At 41.7% G+C, this 27,832-nt stretch overlaps 1 protein-coding gene across 1 annotated transcript in view; it reads left to right on the forward strand.

Annotated features, from left to right (window-relative positions):
• Nucleotides 1-27,832, forward strand: part of rapgef5a (Rap guanine nucleotide exchange factor (GEF) 5a) — a 131,812-nt gene that overhangs the window by 78,646 nt on the left and 25,334 nt on the right. The window contains exons 13-16 of the mRNA XM_055661364.1: nt 8,897-8,975; nt 18,763-18,910; nt 18,999-19,096; nt 22,759-22,789. Coding sequence (XP_055517339.1) covers nt 8,897-8,975; nt 18,763-18,910; nt 18,999-19,096; nt 22,759-22,789 — 356 coding nt within the window. The remainder of the gene's footprint in view (nt 1-8,896; nt 8,976-18,762; nt 18,911-18,998; nt 19,097-22,758; nt 22,790-27,832) is intronic.

Here is a 27,832-nt window from a genome sequence, read left to right on the forward strand (position 1 = left end):
TATGTAAAGCATTTCTGTTGCAAGATGAGCACCTTGGCAGGGCTTATTCAATGTGGCTACAGGCAATTCAACATATCTACCAAATTCCAGGAAACTCCTATCGGTCATCAAAGTCACCCGGGTTCTCATAACCATATAACCATATAACAATTACAGCACGGAAACAGGCCATCTCGGCCCTTCTAGTCCGTGCTGAACACTTACTCTCACCTAATCCCATCTACCTGCACTCAGACCATAACCCTCCATTCCTCCATAACCCTCCATTCCTTTCCCGTCCATATACCCATCTCATGAATCAGACGTCTCCAAATCAAAAAATGAGAACATTCCGTCATACTAAGAAACAATTGCGAGAAAACTTGTTTTCATTGTGTACGTACTGTCTCAACTTAGATGATGGTGCACATTGAAATGTTCTTTCTTGTTTCGCTTTGAGTGTCAGCAGCTGCAACATCAGGTCCAGGGCTTTTAAGGGGTCATGGATGGCTAGGGTCAGGATTAACAGAGGGAGAAGAAGATGGCAGATGGGTGGCAGGGTTTTAGGAAACAAATGCTGGGAAGAGACATTTGAGTTCTTCTGTCAAATTATATCTTATTGGGGAGACCAGACTTAATCCAGGACTTTCCCATATTATACTGCACTATTTATCACCAAGATGTGTTACATCTACAGGAGACAAAAGGTCAATGGTTTTACCAGATAAATTATCTTGGAAACAGAAGTTGTACATCTCCAGAGAGTGTGATTTGCTGCAAAGGTCTCAGATGATTGTTTCAAAGTGCCAATCTGGAAAGCAAAGTTAGATGCTTTATAAACAAAGGTAGGCAAGTAGATTGGAATGCAGACTTCAGTTTACAATCAAATCAGCCACAGAGGTTACATGGCCTCCAGCAAGAAGAATCAAGGTCATGTAAACTCTATCAGGAATGTGGGCGGCAATGTTCTAGCAACTCCCCAACTATCTACCTCTGAGAATTGTTGAGGTTCAAGGGATCCGCAGACCTGCTATTGATTGTGAAACTGATGGAATTGCAGCATTTGTCCTCCCACCAAGAACATTTCACCAGTGCCCTTGCTGACTTTGTCCGCCATCCAAGTCTGCTGGTGTCCATAGAAATATTGGAAAGCCTTGTTCACTGAGCCCTAAATTCCAAAGTTTTCTTCAATTACCTCCAATGAATGTGATCAGCCTGCTTCCAGCTTCTCTACAGTGAATAGAGTATTGGTATTGGTTTAATATTAGAAACATAGAAATTAGGTGCAGGCGTAGGCCATTCGGCCCTTCGAGCCTGCACCGCCATTCAATATGATCATGGCTGATCATCCAACTCAGTATCCCGTACCTGCCTTCCCTCCATACCCTCTGATCCCCTTAGCCACAAGTGCCACATCTAACTCCCTCTTAAATATAGCCAATGAACTGGCCTATTATCAACTACCCTCTGTGGCAGAGAGTTCCAGAGATTCACCACTCTCTGTGTGAAAAACGTTCTTCTCATCTCGGTTTTAAAGGATTTCCCCCTTATCCTTAAGCTGTGACCCCTTGTCCTGGACTTCCCCAACATCGGGAACAATCTTCCTGCATCTAGCCTGTCCAACCCCTTAAGAATTTTGTAAGTTTCTATAAGATCCCCTCTCAATCTCCTAAATTCTAGAAAGTATAAACCAAGTCTATCCAGTCTTTCTTCATAAGACAGTCCTGACATCCCAGGAATCAGTCTGGCGAACCTTCTCTGCACTCCCTCTATGGCAATATTAATATTAATATTATGAGAGTGTACTGCTCCATGGCAACCAGTCAGGCAAAATCACAGGCACAAGGACATTTTCAAGTGTGATTTGTCTTGGAATATTTATTTTGTTTTAGCTGCTCCTCCAATGTGGCCAAATGAGAGGTGTGAGACCAATCAAAGGAATAAAAGTAAAATGTTGGAGACTACAGATTAGCCGTTACATGTGTTCAAGGGTTTCGGCCCGAATCGTTACCTATTTCCTTTGCTCCATAGATGCTGCTGCACCCACTGAGTTTCTCCAGCATTTTTGTGTACCAGCCGTTACATGTACTGGTTTGTGTAGGAAGGAACAGCAGATGCTGGTTTAAACTGAAGATAGACACAAAAAGCTGGAGCAACTCTGGGGGATGCAGCATATCTGGAGAAAAGGAATGGGTGACGTTTCGGATCGACACCATGGTTTTGCAGATGAGAAAAATGGTGGACAGCTCAGACTACAGATAGTGGCAGACAGTACAAGTGGTGTTTATGCATGCGTGTGGTCTTCTGTTTGATACATGAGTTAGTCAGCAAGGGTTTCATTACATGTATATATGGGCTATGGTGTTGGTGTTAGTTCACTATTGGCAGATGTACTGAGATACAGTGAAAAACGGTTAATTGGCTTGGTATAAATGTAAATTGTCCCTAGTGCGTGTACGATAGTGTTAATGTGTAGTCGGTGTGGACTTGGTGGGCTGAAGGGCCCGTTTCCATGCTGTATCTCTAAACTAAACTAAACTAAAATGTACAGAGAAAGTACTGATTAAAAAATTGCAAGAGCCATAATAAGGTGGTATGGAAAATAGGGAATACATCCTTAGCATTTCTGAGGTCCATCCTGACAACGGTGGGAAATACTGTAGCTGACCTCCTTTATAGAAACATAGAAAATAGGTGCAGGAGTAGGTCATTCAGCCCTTCGAGCTAGCACTGCCATTCAACATGATCATCTCTGTATGAAGCAGTTTTTCCTCATCTCAGTCCTAAACGGCCTACACCTTATTCTTAAACTGTGAGCCCTGGTTCTGGACTCCACCAACATTGGGAACATTTTTCCTGCATCTAGCCTGCCCAATCCCTTAAGAATTTTCAGTTTTTCTAAAGATCCCTTCTCATCCTTCTAAATTCCATTGAATATAAACCCAATCGATCCATTCTTGAATGACCGGGCCGGTCTTCAGGAAAGGCCACAGCACTCCATGGTGTAGGCCGTAGGGGGGAAACGGAGATGTGACACAGAGAAAAATCGCATCTCTGTCGAGGTAAGTAACTGGCAAGTATCTGAGTATAGGACTTCCTTGCTCCTATACTCAAATCCTCTCACAATGAAGGTCACTGCCTGCTGTACCTGCATGCTTACTTTCAGTGACTGATAGACAAGGACATCCAGGTCTCGTTGCACCTCCCCTTTTTCTAATCTGACACCATTCAGATAATAATCTGCCTTCTTGTTCTTGCCACCAAAGTGGATAACCTCACATTTATCCACATTATACTGCATCTGCCATGCATCTGCCCACTCAACCAACCTATCCAGGTCACCCTGCAGCCTCATAGCATCCTCTTCGCAGCTCACACTGCCACCCAACTTTGTGTCATCCACAAACTTGCGTTTTTTCTCTTTGTCTAAATCATTAATGTATATTGTGAATAACTGGGGTCCCAGCATTGAGCCTTGTGGCACCCTACTGGACATTGTCTGCCTTATGTACAAGTGCTCAAATGTTGTACCTACATCCAGTACATTGTGGAAAGAGACTGAAGGATAAGTTAGATGGCTCCATTACTTTTATAGCCAATGTGAATATCGCACTGCCCAGTGTGACAATTTCAGTGAGGAAACTATACCAAAGAATAGATGTTTAAAACTCTGCTCCTTGCCAGGGCCAGCCTTAAGACAATTGGACCAATTGCTCCCAATTGGGCCCCGCGTCTAAGGGGGCCCCGCGCTAGAGTAATCTACTCTCGGCTCGGGTAGATCTACCCTGGGTGGAGGGTGGAGAGAGCGGTGGAGAGAGTGTAGAGGGGTGGAGGGGGAAGAAATGGGTAGACGGGGAGGGGGGTGTGAGGAGTGAATGGAGAAGGGGGAGAGGGGTAGGTGGGTCGTTCCCTCACGGTCTCTGGGCAGCGCTCCCGCCCCTCCAGTCGCCATGCTTCACACACACAGCACGGGCTCCATCCCTCTCTCTCCCCGGGGAGACGCGGTGAACAATACAAGGAGTGCCGAGCCGGGGGTTGGAGCAACGTTTACAAACCTCGGCCTCAGCTCACACCTGTCAGCCCGGTCCCCGGCATCCGCTCCCGCTGCCGACCCTCTCCCTCTCTTCTCTCCTTCCTTCCTTCCCTCCCTCCTCTCTCTCTCTCTCTTTTCCCTTCTCCTTCCCAACCTACCTTCTTTCTCTACTTCCCTCACTCCCTTCTCTCCTTCCCCCTTTCTCTCTCTCCCTCCCTCCATCCTCTCCTTCCCTCCCACACATAACGCACAGCCAACTAACACACACACAACTAAATTGGGGATGGGGCTGAAGCCCAAAATTTAATGCCTGGACTGGTTTTTCACCAATAGTTATTGGTTTTAAATCAGTTGATCTAGTTCATTAAATTACTTTGTTTTCATTTCACAGTCACTAAAACAAGTGGTATTGTAACTATGTACTTTTCAGAGGTGATCTACACATTCTGTTTGTTACTTGTAGGCTTACATGTATGCAGTTTTATGTTAAAATGTAGCTTAGATCTGTTTGGCCCATTAACTCGCAGGCACTTTTTAAATGCACATTTTGATTACTTTCCATTCTACCATAGAGATATAAACTCTATAATAGACTTTATTTCTATTTCTATGATTCTATAGACCTTGGCTGGGAGCCTGGGGCCAACCAAAATTGTTCCCAATTGGGCCCCGCACTTCCTCAGGCCAGCTCCCTGCTGTGGCTGAGGTTGGCAAATTGCTCCCTAAACATCCCTGGAGATACAACCTCCTCTTGAGAGCTCATTCCAACCACTTATTTAACTTGTATTGCTCTGCATTCATTCTGCTCATTTCCCCAGACATGTTGCATTCCTAGAGGAATGTCTGGGAGCAACATGTTTGTACAAAACCCTTGAACTCAGACAAAGTTGTTCATCACCTCGCATACCACTCCCCGAAGACTTCAGCAATTATAAAGAACTTTACACAGTGCCGCTGTGCCGTTAAAGTACTAAAACTTGTGCCGCTGAAACTTTAGAAATCAGTCAGCAATTAACTTGAAAGCAGTTGTTGATTCCTTTGTGCAGCATTCATGTGTTGTTTTCTTCTATTTCTGAACTTGTATTCAGATATGTGAAGTTAATAGTCAGTGTGTGCTGGAGCGCTGAGGTTCAAACTGGCAGCAACGGATGCCAATTGGCTTCAGGGTGAACAAGCTTTGCATATTTTCAGTAGACTTTGGTTATGCATGAGTAAAACTCCCGAACAATATAAAATCTGGCAAGAATTGTACTACAAATGTGCACGTGTGCATCAGAAGCCAGTTTTGGAACCAATCAGCAACCTGCAGAGCCCCAAAATGGACAGGGGTAAAGCAGATAATACATTAAATTATTTTGTTGTCGACTGCAACAATTTCAGCTCAGAAACCATTTTGTAATATGTTGTTGTAAATTATAAATTGTTACAATTATGACAGAACACCTGAAAAAAACACCTGATCATTAATTTTGCTGCACTTGAAAAATGATTGTTCCAATTGAAAAATGTAGAAAATGTCTTTCTATAAGAAATGGAAGGCAATTAAAGAGACACAGAATTCTGTAGTAACTTGGCAGGGCATCTTCAGAAGAGTCTCGACCCAAAATGTCACTCATTCCTCCTCTCCAGAGATGCTGTCTGTCCCGCTGAGTTACTCCAGCATTCTGTGTCTATCTTCGGTTTAAACCAACATCTGCAGTTCCTTCCTACACAATGGAAGACAATAAGTATCTTTGGCTGTTCACACACTGGTTAATCGGGACGCCAGTCTCAAGTCACCTTGTTCAGGCTGTGATGACATTTTGCAGCTCTACAATAATTGAATTTGGATAGGAAGCACATGATGCAGGGGAGATTACAAATTTACAGTATCAAAAACACAGCATGGCATGGGCCAAGCCTTTCTCTCTCAGGCATTGATTTGGCTTAAGATGATATCATTCAAGGGATTTAGCTAATCTTTTAGAAGGAGACAGTTTAGAAAATAAATTCCTACTTCTGGCAAGATAAAAATCCTAGCATTTTGCCCTGTGCTCGCTTTAGACTGGTAAAGACAAATAATAAGCACAAAATAGTGTTTTCTGTCTCTTTCCAGCTTTGCACAGGATGTTCCCACATGTTGGAAAGCACAAACATTTCTCCCAGCATGCACTATAGATACAATGCTGGTGGATTTTCTTTTTTTCCATGCAACATGGGTAATGATGAATAAACTTAAGTTGTCATTGCCTTGTTTAGTGCTATACTATGTGCATGTTGTCAAGTCCTTTGCCAAGTTCCCCCATGTTGAGCTTGTCTAGATCATTCAGTCACAGACGATCCAGGGTGAGCTAGCCAACTGAAAAAATAGTTTAGATGCTGGAAAATCAAAGGTAGACAAAAATGCTGCGGAAACTCAGCGGGTGAGGCAGCATCAATGGAGCGAAGGAAATAGGCAACGTTTCGGGTCGAAACCCTTCTTCAGACTGATGTGGGGGGGGGGGGGTGGTGGTTGGCGGAGAGAAGAAAGGAAGAGGTGGAGCCAGTGGGCTGAGGGAGAGCTGAGAAGGGGAGGAGAAAGTAGGGACTACCTGAAATTAGAGAAGTCAATGTTCATACTGCTGGGGTGCAAACTGCCCAAGCGAAATATGAGGTGCTGCTCCCCAAATTTACGGTGGTCCTCACTCTGGCCATGGAGGAGGCCCAGGACAGAAAGGTCGGATTCGGAATGGGAGGGGGAGTTGAAGTGCTGAGACACCGGGAGATCAGCTTGGTTATTACGAACCGAGCGGAGGTGTTTGGTGAAGCGATCGCCAAGCCTACGCTTGGTCTCACCGAATTAGAGCAGCTGACACCTAGAGCAGCGGATGCAATAGATGAGGTTGGAGGAGATGCAGGTGAACCTCTGCCGCACCTGGAAAAATAGTTTGGTAATGGAGTCCGAGGGTGATCGTAGAAGGTTGATTTTTTGATTGGATGCCTGTCAACAGTGGTGTGGTGCAAGGATCTGTGCTAGGTTTCTCTGTTGTTTCTCATCTATGCAAACGATTGGGATGACAATTTAGTTAATGTAGTTAACTGAAAAAGGGTTTCAATCTGAAACATCACCTATCCTTTCCCTCCACAGATGCTATCTGACCAGCTGAGTTACTGCTGCACTTTGTATTTTGCTTGAGATTCCAGTTCTTAGTGCCTGCTCGTTAATATGGTTAGCAAATTTGCAGATTACATCAACATTGGTGGTATAGTGGACAATGAGATGGGCAATTTAAGTTTATAGAAGGTCTGGATCAACTTGGGAAGCAGGCTAAGGAATGGCAAATGGAACTGAATACTGACATGTGTGAGATGGTGCATTTTGGTAAATCTATCACACTTGCCATGCCTCCAGACACTTGAGACTTTTTCCATACCTCCCCTGAGCTATTAGTAGTACACTTGCATTTAATCTGCTCCCCTAATCTATCACTTGGTATAAATACCTGAGATCATCACCAAATGGGTGTTGACTAATCAGTTCTGCATTTTGTTGGTTCAATAGCAGTTCTGAGTTCTGTTGGTTCCTGATCTATGTCTTTTGGTTCCATTCGTGTCTGGATTTTGAGTTTTCTTCAATACTTGTAGATGAGCCTGCATTCGCGTCCTTTCCATTTGGGACCTCCTAACAAAATCAAGTAGGAATTTATACAGTAAATGGTTGGACGCTGGTAGGTGAAGTAGAGTTGAGAAACCGAGGGGTACAGGTGCATGGTTCCCTGAAAATGGTGACTCCAGAGGCCACTTGCCTGCACCAGTAAGAATATTCCATTCAGGCATTGGGATGCTATGTTGCAGCTGTACAGGATATTGGTTAGAGCACATTTGGATGCTGTTGGAAGGATTTATGGAAAGGGTGCGGAAAAGATTTACCAGGATGTTACCATAACATGAGGGCTTGAGTTATAAGGGGTGATGAGGTAGGGTGGGATTTTTCCCTGTAGCATAGGAGGCTGAGGGGTGACCTTGTTATGGTATATAAAATCATGAAAGGCTAAATCAAGAATGGTCACAGTCTTTTTTCCAGGGTAGAGGAGTTCAGAACTCTCCTTATAAGAGAGTGGAGTGTGCTGTGTATGTGAAACAAGTTGCTAGAGGAAGCTCGAAAGGAACGTGCAATGTTGATGCTTAAAATACATTTATGCAGGTACATGGATAGGACGTGTCTATGCCAAACACAGGCAAATGGGACTAGATGAGCTACAAAACCTGGTTGGCATAGACAAGTTGTGTCATTGGGCTTGATTCTATGCTGTGTGTGACTCCATGACTCAATGACTATATATACACTTTTGATCACCTGAATACACCTTGAGTTGTTTGTTTGAAGAGTAAAATGGCCCATTCTTGCTCCTATTTCTTATTTGATGTATCATTACCATAGGGAACTGGCTTACAAGTATATTCAAAATGCATATAGCATTGCCCACAAAATTGTATCAGACTAAGGACTTGGTAATTGGGTCATCATTTTAGATTTCCCCCAGGTCATTTTCATCTACTTTGCATTAAATGAAAACAAATACACCCTCAAAAACTAACTACAAACAGCCATTATTTGAATAACCCGAGATATATTTCACTACATCGCTTGGCAATCGGATACGGGATGCAACATAAACACTTACCAAAAAGTCTTAAGAAATGAAGATGTACATTATGGTAAATTCTGTAATACTGATCCTTTTGGGTTTATTCTTTAGCTTTTGCACACGGATTGGTGAGTGGGCAGTTATGTTGCTGTAGTGTAATAAATAAATGTTCTTTTTAATCCGGTTTGCAGTATATTTTGTGTATTAAATAATTAAATTGCTGATAGATGTAATTTTGAGACAATTCAGTTTAAAAAAAAAAAGTTTTCTTTTACAGATATCTTGCTGGACGATTTTCTTCTTACATACACAGTCTTCATGACAACCAGTGATTTGTGCCATGCATTACTGAGACAATATCCTTTCAGATCTCTACGTATACTAGCTAGCAAGTTAGTAGAGGATTATCATGCTTAGAAAGATATGTTTTGAAGGACCAAGGCTTTATGATCTCAAGAAAGAAATAGGTTGAAATGTGTAGGAAAGAACTGCTGATGCTGGGGATTCTTCAGTCTGATGAAGGGTCTCGACCAGAAACGTCACCCATTCCTTCTCTCCAGAGATGCTGCATGTCTCGCTGAGTTACTCGGCATTTTGTGGCTACAATAGGTTGAAATGTTCTCTTGATCTCCTAACTTTGGTGAGTACCTTTGATTTCTGCAAAATAGTCACGTGTCATTCAATCATTCATCAGAAATCATCAAGTGCTGTTTAATTTTGCAAATTTATAAAATGCAATTTTATTTGTAAATCCCATCAATAATATAATGCTTAGTTTCCCATTGTTTAACAAGTGTAAATAATGAATTAAAACACAAGATCCACCATGTAGGTATGAATGCTGAACACTTTAGTAATGACTGATTTAAGAAAAACTCACTTGAACCATAAATTACGAATTCCGTATTCCTGTACTGGTAAGTCAATTGTGCAGTTTGGTGAACTGTACATGTGGTGTGGAGTATGGCGATGACCTCTGACTTACCAACAGAATGTGTGTAATAGGCCAAAATATTAATAAATGAAGCAGTAAAATGGGACCCATGTTGGCCTCGTCAACATCTGCATGTTGAGCTCTCAGCTACATGTCACTGGGAGTGGGGGATCCCTAAAGGACTCTGCACATTGCAGCAGCGGAAAAGGTTGCTAGGAAGAGGAGGGAGAAGGTGGGGGATGAGGGACATGGTGCTATCTTTTGTGCTTCAGCACTCATGGTGAGATAATCTGGCCCATTTAATTACCATGGTATGATTGGTGGTTACACAGAAAAGCTGGAGAAACTCAGCGGGTGCAGCAGCAGCAGTTCCCTCTTAAACACATGGTATGATTGGTCTCAGGCCACTGTAAAGTGTCCACTGGTGAATGGGTCAATGATTGCAGCATGCTCCTTAAACGTAATTTGAATGAAGGCACTATGATCAGTGTAGATAGTTGATTGATTTATACTTTATTGTCACGTGTACTTGGTACAGATGAATTCTTTGTTTTGCATACAATCCCTGCATACAATCTCTTTGTATGCAAAGAGTCAAACATATGGGTCATTAAGTTCTAGTTAAAACTGTGTTAACATAACACAAAATGAAGAAAACACTAGTGATGAATTGAGGAACATCACTTGCATTGAATGGCTGAATTAGTTATAACACAATTTTGATCGGGAACACGAAAAACATTTAAAAGTTATCTAGAAATTATCAAACTGAAATCCGTCTTGGAATAAAATAGCATAGGGGTAAATATTTTGTTTCCATGTAACCTCCTTGCTGTAATCTGACATCATTGTCTCTTCAGAGCACAGCTAATACTTTAACCACTCGTGGTAATTGAAATTGACAAACAATCGCCTCTAATGACACTTGCGCAATGATTTGGTATTGAAAAGTGAGATTAACAGACATTGTGCACAAGATCTATATTTGACGCTGCAGAACCTTGAAGTGCCATTATACGTTCGATATTCAAGTTTGTATAGGGGATTGATGAAATTTCCATTTCTCCTGGGAGTGGAGAGAACGTGTACAATGTGACCTGTGACATGACATGCAGATAATACAAAAATACGTGGAAGTACAGGTAGCGTAGAGAAAGCAGGGACTCTGTAGAAGGACTTGGACAAGTTGGGAGAGTGGGCAGAGAAGTGACGGATGGAATATAGTGTAGGAAAGTGTGGAGTCAAGCATTTTGGTTGCAGGAATAAAGGCATAGACTATATTCTAAATGAGGAGAGAACTCAGAAATTGGAGGTGCAAAGGAACTTGGGAGTGCCGGTACAGGATTCCCAAAAGGTTAATCTGCAAGTCGATCGGCAGTAAAGAAGGCTAATGCAATGTTAGCATTTATTTCAAGAGGGCTAGAATACAAAATCAGGGATGTAATGCTGAGGCTCTATAAGGTGCTGGTCAGGCTGCATTTGGAGTATTTTGGGCACCATATCAGAGGAAGGATGGAGAAGGTCCAGAGAACGTTTACAAGAATAATCCCAGGAATTAGTGAGTTAAGATAAAATGAGCATTTGACTGCACTAGGCCTGTACTCGCTGGAGTTTAGAAGAATGAGGGGAGACCTCATTGAAACTTACCAAATAGTGAAAGGCTTGGATAGAGTGGATGTGGAGAGGATGTTTCCACTAGTGGGAGAGTGCAGGACTAGAGGTCATAGCCTCAGAATTAAAAGACGTCCTTTAGGAAGGAGATGAGGAGGAATTGCTTTGGTCAGAGGGTGGTGAATCTGTGGAATTCTTTGCCACAGAAGGCTGAGGAGGCTGTCAACTGATATTTTTAAGGCAGAGGTAGATAGATTCTTGATTAGTACAGGTTTCAATGGTTATGTGGAGAAGGCAGGAGAATGGGGTTAAGAGGGAAACATAGATCAGCCATGATTGAATGGCAGAATAGTCTTGATGGGCCAAATGGCCTAATTCTGCCCCTATCAGTTATGACCCGATGACATAATTGTCGCATGTCAGTTGCGCACCCAATGCTGAGGTGAAATGTGTGCTTGGGATATTTTCCCAATGGGTTTGATTCCACCTAGAAATAACAAAACACAATAACATCTACAAATGCGTTCAATTTCTAGGCGGTGATTTTTCTGCCCCAATACTGACAGAATGTTGGATCACCTTTCGGTGTTTACAATTAGGTTGTGACTTGTGGACTGTTATGTCACTTAGAGACTGAATTGTCAAAATGTATATGAAAAGAATCCGATAATTTTGCGATCAATAATGTAGCGGAGCGTGGCCTTGCATCACCTGGCGCGGCGTTAATGGCCGCGGGACAATTACCATCGCCCGCCGGGGGCTTTGACTTTGACTCTGACATCGGGAGGGGAATGGGAAGTGCAGGGGAGAGATAAGTCTTTGCCTTCCATCACAGCGAGGGGGAGATGCGCTGTGATGGATGTTTGTGTAAATTGTGTTGTGTCTTGGTTCTTTCTTGTGTGTATGACTGCAGAAACAACATTTCGTTTGAACCTCAATGGGGTTCAAATGACAAATAAATTGTATTGTATTGTATTGTATAGCTATGGGTCATCTATATGACTAGGTGCTGAGAAGTGCTGAGGGTAAGGGAGTGAAAAAGTGAGTGAGCAGAGAAGAAATTATACTTGCTGGGGGACCTTCGCTAACTTTTCATTCTCCCCAACATCCCTTTGGAAGATGAAAAGAAGTCTTGAATGAGATGAATCCACGTTGGTCTGCATTTTCTAATGCTTATCTGTTTGCCACACATGGTTCTCCTTAACAATTTTTTTTTAAACCTCAAAATGTCTGCAAATCTAAAATTAAAAATAGAAAATGCTGGAAATTCACAGCTGTTCAGGCTGCATTTGGTTCTTCAGAAAATAGCTATAAAAAGCTCTACGCAATGTTTGAGAAATCTGTGAAAGATTTGTTTGCCAATTCTTTAAACCAGCAGACATGTTTTGTGCATCTGTAAACCAGCACTATTCTGAAAGAACACTAAGTCAGCAGAAAAACACCAGGCTTTCATGTTGGGCTTCTAATTACCCTGGAAAATCCACTGGCACTCGACAGTCAGAGTTTTGTTTCTAATGTTTTAAAGTATAATATACGTTTGCCACTTTGGGCACAAAATGTTCTTACAAAAGGCAATGAAATGAGCAGCAGATTATCTTTTGCAGTGTAGTTCAGGGTTGGAAAAGTAATGACCAGGAACAAATCCACTGCTCAAATTCAAAGTAGTCTTTTGCATTCAGAGCAGAGAGTTTAAAGTCCCATTCATAGGTCGGTTCTTCCAACAGCCTAACCTGTCTGGGCTGGTTCTTGGGTCTCTATTTTTCTGCTGGTTCTGAATTAAATTTTAATCCACAACTTTCTGACTCAGAAGTGAGATTCTTAACTGAACAACAAATGACATGTTTAATAAATCTCATGAAATGCACACTGAGTTAGCAATAGTGAAGAACGTCCTATTAAAAGCATGCACTTACTTGCCTGTGCATTGGAAAGTAGCTAGAAATGTCAGTCTAGTGGATTCTCCACCAACATTGTTATCGTAAATATTATAAAGATGTGCAGCACACGTACTGTGACCATTTCTTCCTCGTCTCCGAGATGTGTGCCTATTTTATCTGTAGATGGTGAGTTTCAAGGGTACCTCCCAGAGTAAAGCCATCATTTCAGGGCAGGGTCCATCGGGGCTTTGTTCCATGGCCAACCATCTTCAGCCGTTTCATCAAATAATTTCCTTCTGTCATGAGATTGGATGTTTGCTGATGATTACTAAATGTTCAGTTCTATTCGTAATTCCTTCAAAACAAAATATTCTGCGCCTGTATGCACCAAGATCTATCCATCAATTCTATCTATAATTCACAATACCTTGGGAATGCAGCCAATATAGTCAAGGACCTTTTTCACCCTGGTCATCCCCTCTTCTCCCCACTCGAGTCAGGCAGAAGATACAATAAACTTGAAAGCACATACAGTAGTCCCACCTCCCTGTGTTTGGCCCCTATACTTTTAAACTGATCCTATCCATGTATCTGTCCAAAGGTTTTTAAAAACTTGTGATTGTACCTGCCTCAATTACCTCCTCCTGCAGGTCATTCCATACACCCACCACTCGTTATGTAAGAAAGTTGTCCCTCGGGCTCCGATCTCTCCCCCATTGCCTTAAACCTATGTTCTCTGGTTTTTGATTCCCCCACTCTGGGTTAAAAAAATCATTTACCCCATCTATTCCTCTCATGGTCTTATATATCTCTCTAAGATCACCCTTCATCCTCTTGTGCTCAAAGGAATAAAGTCCGAGCCTGCTCAAACTCTCCCTGTTGCTCAGGCCCACGAGTCCTGGCAACATCCTCGTAAATCTCCTCTGCACCCTTTCCAGCTTAACACTGTAATTCTTATAATAGGGTGACCAAAACTGAATGCAATGCTCTAAATGTGGCCCCACCAGTATCTTTATGTTATCCCATTCTATCACTATAATATCTACCAGCTATCTGAGAAATCTGTGCTTTCTCCCTTTCTGGCCACGGGTGCACTCCAGATAACGTACTCTCTCGCTGTCTGCACCATCCTATGGAGTTTCCTCACTAAACCTCTCTGCCTTTCTAACTCATTTTCCTCTTTTAAGATGCTTCTTAAAATGGTGCTTTCAATCATCTGACTCTTTGCTCTATCTTGTCCATTAAATCTCTTGTGGGGTGTGTGGCTGTATTTACGGATTGCCATTTCATTTGATGCATTATATAAGGAGCAGTTTTAGTGATGGTTTATAAATATAAATTATTCTGTTAAGTGGCCAGCAAATACATTTTGACAAACTGTATAATGTTCAAAAAAAAATCCTGCAAAAAATCATTGGAAGTCTGTGGAATTATCTGCCTCAAAGGGCGGTGGAGGCCAGTTCTCTGGATAATTTCAAGAGTGAGCTATATAGGGTTCTTAAAGGTAGCAGTCAGGGGATATGGGGAGAAGGCAGGAATGAGGTACGGATTGGGGATGATCAGCCATGATCACATTGATTGCCGGTGCTGGTTCGAAGGGCCGAATGGCCTACTCGTGCACATATTTTCTATTGTCTATAACAGTGGTTCTCAACCTGGGAGTCGTGACCCCCCCCTCATCCCTATGGGGGTCATTGGGGGCTTTGCCTGGGGTCATGAAGGGAACACAAATAACATATCAATTTGTTGAGCCCATGTTTAGAAACCTAACAAAGGTACATACCACATACAGTATTTTGTTCGCGTATGTGCGTACTGGTGCCAAAAAGGTTAAGAACCACTGGTCTAACAGAACAAAAATGTCATCAAATTATTGGATATCAGAGTGAACAGGCATGGAAAAGATATGTAAAAATAATCCCTGTAAATGAAGATGAATGACAGAAGGGAAATGTGCAAGAGAACTGAGGAAACAGCTGAGGTCTCATGACCCGAAGTAACTTCCGTCATTCAATGGTTTTCATCTCTATTTATAAAGAAGCCTGCTGGCAATTCCATTAACTCCAGCATTTAATGGTTTATTTAAAAGAGCTTGGCTAAATAATGCAGGATGTCCAGTTCTTAAGAAGTGGAGTTCTGCATGGAGAATACGGGACTGAAAATCCCTTAAATAATTTTAATTGAGAGCCATTCATGGCAGAACATTGCAGTCATGACAGATCATCTATCTGGTTTGAAATCAGCCAGTATAGCATGAATTTTAAAGGCATAATGCTTTCTGACGAACAAACCTGACAAGTTTTACTTCAATTAACCATCTGAATTCAAGTGCAATGGTTAGCAATTACAGAAACTGCAATTATTGTTTTGTTTTAATGGTTCTTTCATTTCACATTGTAAAGATGTGTAGTGAACTATGCATGCAATAAGCAGCAGTCTCATTGTGCACTAATTTGGTTGGATTTCTGCAATTTGGGCCAGACATTAGTTCAGAAAATGATAAATCTATGAATGAATAGTTCAGTTCTTTCACTAGTTCAGTTGAAATCGAAATCATGACAACTTCAGAAAATAAGTAATATTAAAAGTGCACTTGTAAGATTTTACTATGTTATAATTCCATTTTTGTCATTGTTGATCGCATAATGCTTTCAGACTTGACCAAACCTGAAAATTACAATGAAGTATGTAACTGCTGATAATGGGAATCAAGTTAAACAGAACATAAAGAAGACAAGAGAGACTGCAGATACTGGAATCTTGATCAAAAAACAATCTGAAGTAGGGTCATGTCCTGAAACACCATCTGTCCATTCCCTCACACAGATGTTTCTGACCTGCTGAGTTCCTCCAGCAAAAAACGTCTTCTGGAGCAATTCAGCAGGTCAGACAGCATCTGTGGATGGAACTGGGCAGTTGGAGTTTCAGGTTGAGACCTTTCCTCTGGACTGAAAGAGTGAGGGGGCAAAGCCAGTGTAAAGAGAGGGAAGATGGGAAGAACTGGCATGCGGTAAGTGGATCCGTATGCAGGGTTGTGTGTGTGTGGGGGGGGGGGGGGGGGGGGGTAGGGGGGGGGGGGGGGGGGGAAGGAGAGAGGGTTGGAGGGGAAAGAGAGAGGCGTGGGGACAACTACACTGGGGCCAGATTGGTGGAGGAAACTGGAGCTGAAGGTGATGTAATCTGGTTGGAAGAGAAGGTAAATGAGAAGGGGAAGGGGTCCAATGAGAGGAATGTGTGGGTGATGGGCAGATGTTGTGGGTGAGGAAGAAGCTGGGTGAAGAGTCAAGTATTGGAAAGAGGGTTTCATGTGGGAGATTGAGAGTGGATAGAAATTCTTGAGAGGGGAGAACAGGTTAACTAGTGAATTCAGTGTTCATGCCATTGGCTTGTACAGTAGATTACTGAATAGGATTATGAGATACTGTTCCTCAAATTTGTGTTTTACCTCACCCTGGCAGTGGCGGAGGCTGGGGCAGGCAAATGTGGGATGAGCAGTAATGAAGTGTGGGAATGGGCAGGAGTAATGAAATGGCCAGAATCCAACAGTTCTAGATGGCCATGATGGACCGAGAGCAAATGTTTGGCAAAGTGGTGACTGAGTGTGCTCTTGAGGAAGAGGCCACCTCGAGAGCATCTTTTGCATGGACAAGGTTAGAGGATGTGGAAGTGAATATCTATCTCACCTGGAAGGGCTGTTTGTGTCCCTGGATAATGGGCAGGGTGGAGGAGTAGGGATAGATGTTGCACATCCTGCAGTTGCAGGGGAAATACCTGGGGTTGGGGATGGACGTGAGGAGGGAGGAGTGGATTGCAGAGTCATGGAGAGAGTGGTCCTTGTGGAAAGTAGGGAAGGGTCTGGAGCGGAAGATGTCCCAAGTGATGGGTCTGTGTAGTAGCTGGCAGTTAATAGCTTGTAGATGGGAAACTGCCTGACCATCTACATCTGAAATAAACAATGATAGGAAATATTAAAGAGAGATGAAGGCTACTTTGCCTTTTGACTCTTGATTATGAAATTGTGCAGTTGTGATATGTTTTGATATTTTAAACTAGTGCAATGTCTGAAAACGTAATAGTTATTGAATCGTAAACTTTTAAACACAGTTTAGTGTTCACAGGATTACCCCAGTGTCTTGATAAAAACATTGCACTAAGGAATTGAACTGAAAGCCCTAAATTTCATCTCTGATCACTACTTTGTTTTGGGTCACAAATGGTTAACATTTGTATGACTACTTTCAGCGAAAGGGCATAGAGAAAATCGATTAAAGATTCCAATAATCACAGATAGTTAATGCAGAGAAAGCAGCTGAGTGTCTGTGAAAAACAGCAGGTTGTGCCAGGATGTCTCTTGAATTTTGAAGAGTGTTTTGCTCACTGATGAATTGATGTCATGCAGCAATAATATTTAATATTTTAAGGTAACAAAATAACAAAATGTGGTGATTAAAATACAAAATGTCCATCAGATCATGTAATGTAGTGTTTTTAACTCAATACTATAAAACCCCTTGGAATAAATGAGATGAGCATTAGGAACTGAATTTGTTGGAGAGCAAATTTACCTTCCTCAGCAGTTACTGCAGAATAACTGTACATTAATCTTGTAACTGCATTTCACAATTTAACAGCCTCTGAGAAGACAAGGGGTGTGCACAATATTAGTGGCAGGAAATTTGATAGTTCCTTCAGACTCATTCATACCAGTTATTAAATCATTTGTGGTTCCCACTGGCAAGATCATTATTGCAGTAGAATTCTCCTCAAAAAGATAAGCGGAGCACTTGATTTAATAGCAAAGCTTGTAAATTAAATTTGTTGTAAATGCAGAGTTTTGCAATCAATTTAAAGTAATATGGTGCAATTGATTTAGGATATCATTGATGGATACTGCAAGATAGATAAGGCTTGAAACATTATCTTCCACCTTTGGACTCTCATCAGTGCAATGAAAGATTATCAAATCCTTTGTACTGCTGAATACCTGAAGGGCACTTGCACTACTTTGTGGATCATCTGTCCTCACAGATTATCATTATGATAGTCCTTCATTTTTTAAGATTCACTCAATTGATGGATATCACTAAAAGGACATTTTTATTGAAATGCCTACTTACCCTCAAGCGTGTAGTGGTGAATTGAATTATGTTCATACCCTTGTTTGCTTCGCTGCCACATCCATCAATACTTTCCTTCCCCATCCAGAAAAGTGATTTGGAATAACCGACAAAATGATGAATGGGAATGATGTGATTCCATTGCAATATGGAGTAGACAAAATGAGGGAAGAGTAGTGATAATTGAGGGGCTTATTCCCTGGCAACATCCTAACATCAGAAAATGAGTTTAGAGGAATGTTAAAGAAAGTACAGTATTTTTTTTTTTGTGATCTTAAAATTATTGCTGTTGATGGATTACTATAAATACCAATACAAAGGAAAGATTGAAACCTGTTGCATAGTTGAGTAATTCACGCCTAAGTTTTATTGAGATTCAGTCAGCTTCTGCTAAACAGGGGAATCATAACCGAGTTGCATTCTAGCGAACTCAAATCTTTGAAAAACTGCATATTCATCAGCTGCTATTCAAGAACTAGATTTAAAAATTTCAGCCAGAAAATTAAACAAATCGTAACTTGTACATACACACAACCATACAAATTTGCTCTAAAGTTGTGACTTTTTTTAAACCACCATGCTTTTTTCCTTGACTGAAAGCTACATATTGTTCTCAGACACATGCTGAAAAACAAGGAGTCTTGAAAAACAGCTTGTACCGAAAGCGTAAAGTTCTGCGTATTGTGTCACAGTGGGTCTATCTTTACAGGACATTATTACGAGAAGATGAAAATACTAAATTGCTTTTTAAGGTAGGGTATTTTAAAATTTCTAAAATATTTAGTATTTTATTTACAGTCTTCATGAACAACATGCAATGCTTGTCCCTTTGTGCTACAGAAACTTTATAGGTGTGTGCTGGATGATCTTTTTGAGTACCCGAGTTTGGAGAAAGATTTGAAAGAACTCCAGAGCCTGTTTCGGACACCTCGCAGACAGTGAGTATGACAGACATGCATGTCCTGTCTAGTGCTGCTCTATTTACTGCCCTTGAGATTCATACAGTTAACAGGACGTGGCTGTTAAAGTACTGATTATGGGAGAAGAAAGAGGAGAATCATGATACATGAGGCACTCATTCCAGGACAACATGCTGCCAACAGAATACTGACAACCTTTGTTTGGTGATATTTACTACCCATTGACTTGGTACAGAATTTCCTGAAATTAATATGCGTGGTTGCCTATTAAACTTGCTCCGGGCTTGCACTTGGCACAAGTTCCCGAATGCTAATTCCAATCCTCATTTATAGCCTCCAGCTCCAGCTGCACATGTGGCCAATGTTCTTGACCTCTGACTCCAGCCAAACACCCGCTTGATGTTGCCGACCTAGTTCCATATAACAATTACAGCACGGAAACAGGCCATCTCGGCCCTTCTAGTCCGTGCCGAACACTTACTCTCACCTAGTCCCATCTACTTGCACTCAGACCATAACCCTCCATTCCTTTCCCGTCCATATACCTATAAAATCAAACCTGCCTCCACCACTTCCACTGGAAGCTCATTCCACACAGCTACTACTCTCTGAGTAAAGAAGTTCCCCCACATATTGCCCCTAAACTTCTGTCCCTTAATTCTCAAATCATTGTTTGAATCTTCCCTACTCTCAATGGGGGAAAAAGCTTATCCACGTCAACTCTGTCTATCCCTCTCATCATTTTAAAGACCTCTATCAAGTCCCCCCTCTTAACCTTCTGCGCTCCAAAGAATAAAGACCTAACTTATTCAACCTTTCTCTGTAACTTAGTTGTTGAAACCCAGGCAACATTCTAGTAAATCTCCTCTGTACTCTCTCTATTTTGTTCACATCTTTCCTATAATTGTGCACCGTACTCCAGATTTGGTCTCACCAATGCCTTGTACAATTTTAACATTACATCCCAACTTCTATACTCAATGCTCTGATTTTTATAGGCCAGCACACCAAAAGCTTTCTTTACCACCCTATCTATATGAGATTCCACCTTCAGGGAACTATGCACAGTTATTCCTAGATCCCTCTGTTCAACTGCATTCCTCAATTCGCTACCATTTACCATGTATGTCCTATTTTGATTTGACCTACCAAGATGTAGCACCTCACACTTATCATTAAACTCCATCTGCCATCTATCAGCCCACTCTTCCAAATGGCCTAAATCTCTCTGTAGAATTTGAAAATCTACTTCATTATCCACAACACCACCTATCTTAGTATCATCTGCATACTTACTAATCCAATTTACCACACCATCATCCAGATCATTGATGTACATGACAAACAACAGTGGACCCAACACAGATCCCTGAGGCACCCCACTCGTCACTGGCCTCCAACCTGACAAACAACCATCCACCATTACTCTCTGGCATCTCCCATTCAGCCACTGTTGAATCCATCTTGCTACTCCACCATTAATACCCAACCATTGAACCTTCTTAACCAACCTTCCATGAGGAACCTTGTCAAAGGCCTTACTGAAGCCCATATAGAACAACATCCACTGCTTTACCCTCATCAATTTCCCTAGTAACCTCTTCAAAAAATACAAGAAGATTAGTCAAACATGACCTTCCAGGCACAAATCTATGTTGACTGTTCCTAATCAGACCCTGTTTATCCAGATGCTTATATATATATTATCTCTAAGTATTCTTTCCATTAATTTGCCCACCACTGATGTCAAACTAACAGGTCTCTAATTGCTAGGTTTACTCTTAGAACCCTTTTTAAACAATGGAATAACATGCGCAGTACACCAATCCTCTGGCACCACTCCCATTTCTAATGACATTTGAAATATTTCTGTCATAGCCCCTGCTATTTCTACACTAACTTCCCTCAATGTCCTAGGGAATATCCTGTCAGGACCTGGAGACTTATCCACTTTTATATTTTTCAAAGGTGTCAGTACTTCCTCTTCTTTTATTCTCATAGTTTCCATAGCTACTCTACTTGTTTCCCTTACCTCACATAATTCAGTGTCCTTCTCCTTGGTGAATACCGAAGAAAAGAAATTGTTCAATAACAGTCACACACTCTGTCCCTATTCATGATGACTGGCTCTGTCCGCACACATGGCCCATGCTTCTGACCTCTGCGTTGGCTGCATATACCTACCCAATGTTGCAAGCCACTGACTCAATATAATAAAAGCAGCTGGAAGATAACCCACCCATGCCTTCTGAAATGACAGTGTCTCCTACTCCAATGTCAACAAACCTTGTATGGCAGTGGAGCTGATCTTCAGGGCTAATGGGAAACTGTTCATCCAACAGTGAATATACTTCACAGCCACTGACTCCCAGCAGACAAATGCAATATGCAGATGCTGCTTGCATTTCTGCACATTCAGATGCCATGCTCAGATATCAAGCTCCTAGCTTCATTCCTACATGAAGACCTCAATCGAAGCTCAAAACTCATGGTCTGCCGGGCAGATGTGATCCCTGCCCGCCTCTATGCTTCTGCCACATAGACAACAGAGAGCAGACTCCACATGGCCCATAAAATATGCCCCCAAACCTTACCTCTGCAAAGTACTCCAAATTCATTAACCAAACCAACATCAATTATGGAGTCATACAGCATAGAAACAAACAGGTGTCTGAAGAACAGTCTCGACCTGAAACATTACCCATCCCTTTTCCCCAGAGATGCTGCCTATCCCACTGATTTACTCGAACATATTACTATCATCGCTAGACGCAGGCCTTTTGGCCCAACTTGCTCATGCTGATCATCGATAGAAACAGGCCTTTTGGCCCAACTTGTTCATGCTGATCAACATGCCCCAGCTAACTAATCCCACCTGCCGCATATCCTTCTAAACCTTTTCTATCCATGTACCTGTCCAAATGATTTTTAAATGATAATAGCAGCCTCAACTATCTCATCTGGCAGCTGTTTCCGAATACCAATCATCCTTGTGCAAAAATAAAATTGCTCCTCAAGTTCTTATTGCATTCCCCCCCCTCACCTTAAACCTATGTCCTCTGGTTCTTGATTCCCATACTCTGCATAGAAGACTTTGTGCATTTACCCCACCTATTCCTCCCACTGAGGAAAGATGGTGTTAAGCTGGAAAAGGTGTAGAAAAATGTACAAGGATTTTTCCAGGACTCGAGGGCCTGTGCTATAGGGAGAGGCTAGGATGTTATTCCTTGGAGCGCAGGAGGATGAGGAATGATCTTATAGAGGTATACAAGATAATGCAAGGAGTAGGTAGGGTTAATGCACAGTCTTTTGCCAGAGTAGGATTGAGAACAAAATGACATAGATTTAAGGTGAGGGGGGAAAGATTTAATAGGACCCTGTGGGGGTAACCTTTTTTACACAAAGGGTGGTGGGCATGTAGAACGAACTGCCAGTTGAGGCACTAGAATAACATTTAAGATACATTTGGACAGGTACGGATAAAATGGGTTCAGAGGGATATGTGCCAAAAGCAGATAGGTGGGACGAGTGTAGATTGGGCGTGGGCAAGGTGGGTCGAAGGGTCTGTTTCTACGCTTCGTGCAAGTTAACTGGCTACCCTCTAGACATAATGTATGCAAAACTGTATAAGCAAGAAAAGGATATTTGAAATATTCTAAATTAATTTATATTTGTTTCAGCACCATTGATGACTGTTCACCGCACAAGAAGGTAATTTTTTAATAATTTATTTAAGGTTGAAGCTTTTTTGCATTCTTTTGCAAGACTATGAAAATAATTAGATAACTAATAATATCTTTCTCCAAAATATCATGATGATGGTGTTACTTCATGCAACACATTCATTCTTTCAAGGGTGAAGTCAGGGAGAATAGAATGTAGCAGAGGAGCAAAGAGGGTCTTTCTCATTTAACATTTTTAACATCATGCAATGATTTATCAAGATGCATATAATATCTGAATGCAGGCAGCTCCATTATGAGGTTTCACCGAGTCATACACCTGTACAGTGTAAAGTCAGGCCCTTCGGCCCAACTTGACTACGTTGACCAAATTGATATTCTGGGCTTGCTCCAGTTGTGAGGTTTTGGCCCATATTCTTCTAAAAATTAAAGCATAAGAAGCTTTATATCAACATGAAAGTCTTACAAGCTAGATTTAGAGTTATTGCTGAATCTGAGCAGAACAAAATAAACTGAGATCAGCTTGCAGTAATGCCACCATAATAGTATGAACATATCTCAAAATAATGAACGGCATTATTCACTTACTTCTATTGTGTCTCTTCTCTCAGTGGACATGTTTTTCCACGAGGTTCGCTGGTTTCCTCACATCTCAAAGATGTGCAAGTTGGCGGGTTAATTAGCCATTGTAAGTTTTCCTTTGTGCATAGATGAGCAGCCTGCAAATAGAAAGAAATACCCCCTCCAAAGATATGATCACCATAATCTAAGATGCAATCTAAGTTCAGAACTGGTGAAGTGTTGCACTCTTGGGGTGACATCTTTTGAATGAGGTATTAAGTTAAGGCCCTTCCTGCCATCTCAATTGTACGTAAAAGGTCACGTGGGTCATTTTGTGGTGAACTATTGCCAATATTCATCCTCCAAACAAGTCCACTAGAATAGATTATTTAATCATTATGATACCATTGTGCTGAAATTGGATACTTCTGACATTACCGCAGTGATCACACTCAAGATTAATTTCATTAATTGTGTTGAGATACCTTGAATGGGATGTGTAAGGCAATATATAAATTCCAGTCCTCTCAACTGATGTATCAGATTTGCTGCTATTGTGCATGTTCTCACTGTAAACATGTGGTGCCATCAAATGCTCCGGTTTCCTGGCACATCCCAAAGATGTGCAGGTTGGTGGGTTAATTGGCCACTGCAAAATTTCCTTCATGTGCAGATAAGCAGTAGAATGAGGAGTCATTTGATGAGAAAGTGGGAAGAATAAAAATGTGATTAATGCAGGATTAGTGCAAATGGGTGATTAATGGTCAGCGCAGAGTTGGTAGGCCAGAAGCCATGTTTCTGTGCTGTATCTCTCAATTACTCTGTGGCTCCCTGATCGTGAAATAACTGCACCAAAGATTTGAATTTATACGTTAGCTCACTGTACAAAGAAACCTATTTATACTGCATATTTACGTCAAATAATAACCCATTCTTGCCAATGATATGTGCAGACTAGCCTGGATTAGGAATTGGATCAAAGCAAACACGCAGTCTCAAATAATAGACATTAAAACCATACCTTAGACTACCAATCAAGGGATTAACTAATAAGTATAATTAAATAAGTTGCAGTTTTTCTTTAACCACTGTTGCACACTTACAGCGCTCAACTACTCAAATGAACTCATGTTTATGATGATAATTGCCTCAGGAATTTCAGTCTGTTGATATCAGGTCCATTAAAATTCAAGATGTTGAGCTGGCTGAACACATTTTTGCTGCTCTCATTTAATTTTATTCCACAAAGTTTTAAATTATTCCCCAGATATTAATTTGTAGCGATAAGTTGTCTGCAATGTAATGATTCTTTTTCACATTATAACCTTTCATGTTTGTAGCTTATTATTTCAAAGGTTATTTTGTCATTGATCAATTGTTCTTTAGTTATCATGTTAATCTTTGTACCAGCATTAATTGTTGCAAATCTTATTGACATTTTAACCTGCAAGATGTGCATTTTTATATTCATTCAGTATGCTAGAGCTATGAGCACATCAGTCTCATTTGCATATTTTATATCCTTGAATAATAATTATAGGTAGATATAGGTAAACCAAGGGTTCCTACATATCTCTGTTATAGAAGTGGCTTGGAATTTGTTGTGGTATTATAGATTAACAATAGTGGTGTGGAGAACTGTTTGATACTTTTTTTGTATTCATTGTAAAATTGTTCATTAATATTCAAAACAATAATTTCTCATCTCAGAATATGAAATAATGTACATGGATAGGAATGGCATACAGAAGTATAGGCTTATACAATTAGATGAAGATAGATAAACATGAAATATAAACATGGACCATTAGGACAAATACCATCCTTCTAAACTGTACATAGAAACATAGTAGGTGCAGGAGCAGGCCATTCGACCCTTCAAGCCAGCACCATTCAATATAATCATGGCTGATCTTCCAGAATCTTACATTCTTTGTAATTCTATGAAATGGTGCATTGTTTTTCTATTTAGTATTTTTTGTCAATACTGAGCATTATCAAAAGACATGGAAACCAATTAGCTAATGTTATTGAACTATTTGGTGTCTATTGTCATCTGATGAGGTTCAGTATTGACAGTGCTTTTGCCATCTCACAATGGAGTTCCATGAATGGTCGCCAAATTTGAATGAAGATGTAATCCATCTGGATAAATCTTCAGATACTGTAGTTATGAAAAGGAAAATTTGAAAATATATAGTTTTATTGACAAAAAAATGAAATGGGAAAACAAAATACACCAATTTCACGGAATTAATAAAATGAACTGATAGTCCTTGCTCTTTGCAAAAGGACTATCAGTTTAGCTTTTTCGAAAGACCAGCAGAGGCAAAATTTGTTGAATTGCCACATGTTTGTGTTACAGAATTCCATTTGGAAATGAAGAGATGACATAGTGAAATAGATAGATGATTAGAAGGGGAGAAAACAAAATATGAAGCACAAAATAATTCACCAAAGGATGGTGCTACCATTTAAAGAAAGGTTGTATCTAAGTGGAGAATTACATATATGATAATGTGATGGTTAATGATAAAATCAGGAGATGTATATAAAATGTAGTTGAAGGGAGAAAGGACTAAAGGATGCGGGGAAAAAAATCATAAGCTGAGGCAACAACATGGGCAACAAAATTTTGTCTTGCCAACAATTAATCTTCTATTATATTACTAAAAGTCTGTTCTTGACCGGTTTTGGCCATCTGTGCTGCAATTTCCGAGAGAACGCCGCCACCTACGGCCGTCATTTTTGGCCATCTTGCTCAGAGCCCCCCTCCGCCGTATGTGTGCTGAGGATTTTTCACGTTGATGAAAAATGACAGATATTAATGTTTTTACAAAATTTCCCATTCTCCCTGCTGCCCCTGCTGGCGGCAGGGGGGAGGGACTATAAAACCAGGAAGTGGTGTGCCTCACAATCTCTTCAAGATGGAGGAAGGCAGAGGGTCTGAGCTGTGAATAACACTGAACACATGTCTACTCAAATGTAAGTGTCCTTAGTGGTTCTAAAACGCTTGCAGAATGTGTCTATTGGTTCTAAAATGTTTGCAAAAAGTGTCTATTGGTTCTAAAATGTTTGCAAAAAGTGTCTCTTTTGGTTCTACAATGCTTGCAGAATGTGTCTTTTTGCAAACCCTCTCCTCTCCCCCCCTCCTCTCCCCTCCCCCCCCCCACCTGCCCCCCCCTCCTTCTCCCCCCGCCCCACCTCCTCTCCTCCCCCCCCCCCCTCCCTCCTCTCCCCCCCCCACCCCTCCCCCCCCCCTCCCCCCCCCCCCCTTCCCCCCCCCCCCCTTCCCCCCCCCCCCCCCCTTCCCCCCCCCCCCCTTCCCCTCCCCTCCCTCTTCCTCCCCAAAACCCCCTCCCCTCCACAACCCCTACCCTCTTCCCTCCACCCTCCTCCCTACCTCCCCCTCCCTGCTCCCCAACTCTCCCTCTCAGCACCCACCCCCTCTCTCCCCTTCACTCTCCCCTCTCTCTCTCTCCTCTCCTCCTCACCCACCTTTCCCCCCTCACCCACCCACCCTCCTCTCTCTTCTCCTCCTCTCCACCCCCCTCTCCCTCATTCCCCTCTCTCTGTGACTCTGTCTCTCTCTCTGTCTCTGCCCCTTCTCTCTCTGCCCTCACTCTCTACCACCGCCCCCTCCCCCCCTCTCTAGGTGTGACTGCGTTGGGGGCTATGCATCAGTAGATAGGGTGTTTATGGGGTAAAAGGAGCAAATTAATAATATTAATATAATATCAAGGGGGTAATTAGCATGAGTACAAGGGGGGGGGGGGATAGTTAGTGTGTGTGACGCGCTGCATGCCGCCTCCCCCCCCACAACCGCACGTTGGGGGAACAGACCCAACGGTTTGCCCTTGGTCTAGTTCTTCTTATAAATAAGAAAGTGAAAAAGAACGGAAAATAAGAACTTATTCATTGGCAGTTGATGTATTCAAACATTAAAAAGTCAATGAGTGGAGCCAATGGGGTGCATAAAGTTGAATGTGAGTGATATTGGTAGGTGAATTGGTGGGAATTTGAATAATTGCATTATTACAGGAATGGGTGCCTCAGGCTGTGAAGTGGTCTGTAGAAACAAGGAACTGCAGATGCTGGTTAATACTCCAAAGGGAGATAAAGTGCTGGAGTAACAACAGATTTGGCAGGAGAACATGGACAGGTGGCATTATGGGGTCAATACCCTTCTTCAGTCTGAACTTTACATCTGACTGAACTTCAGTCTGAACTGACTTTTAGTCTGAAGAAGCGTCTTGACCCAAAACGTTACCTATCCATCTTCTTCAGAAATGCTGCCTGACCTGCATTGGTGTGAGAAATGGTGTGATTCTGTAACCCTACCAACACGTCCAGAGAGGTGACACAGTGGTGCAATGCAGCCTGTATTACAGGGCAATAGATGGCAATAGAGTGGCACCAAGGCAAATTCCTTGTATGTATACAACTTGGCTAATAAAATGTATTCAATTCAATTCAAACTCTTGATCCTATATACAACTCCTTAAACCTA

This window comes from Leucoraja erinacea, chromosome 2 (genome assembly GCF_028641065.1).
Source record: "Leucoraja erinacea ecotype New England chromosome 2, Leri_hhj_1, whole genome shotgun sequence".
NCBI classification, from domain to species: domain Eukaryota; kingdom Metazoa; phylum Chordata; class Chondrichthyes; order Rajiformes; family Rajidae; genus Leucoraja; species Leucoraja erinaceus.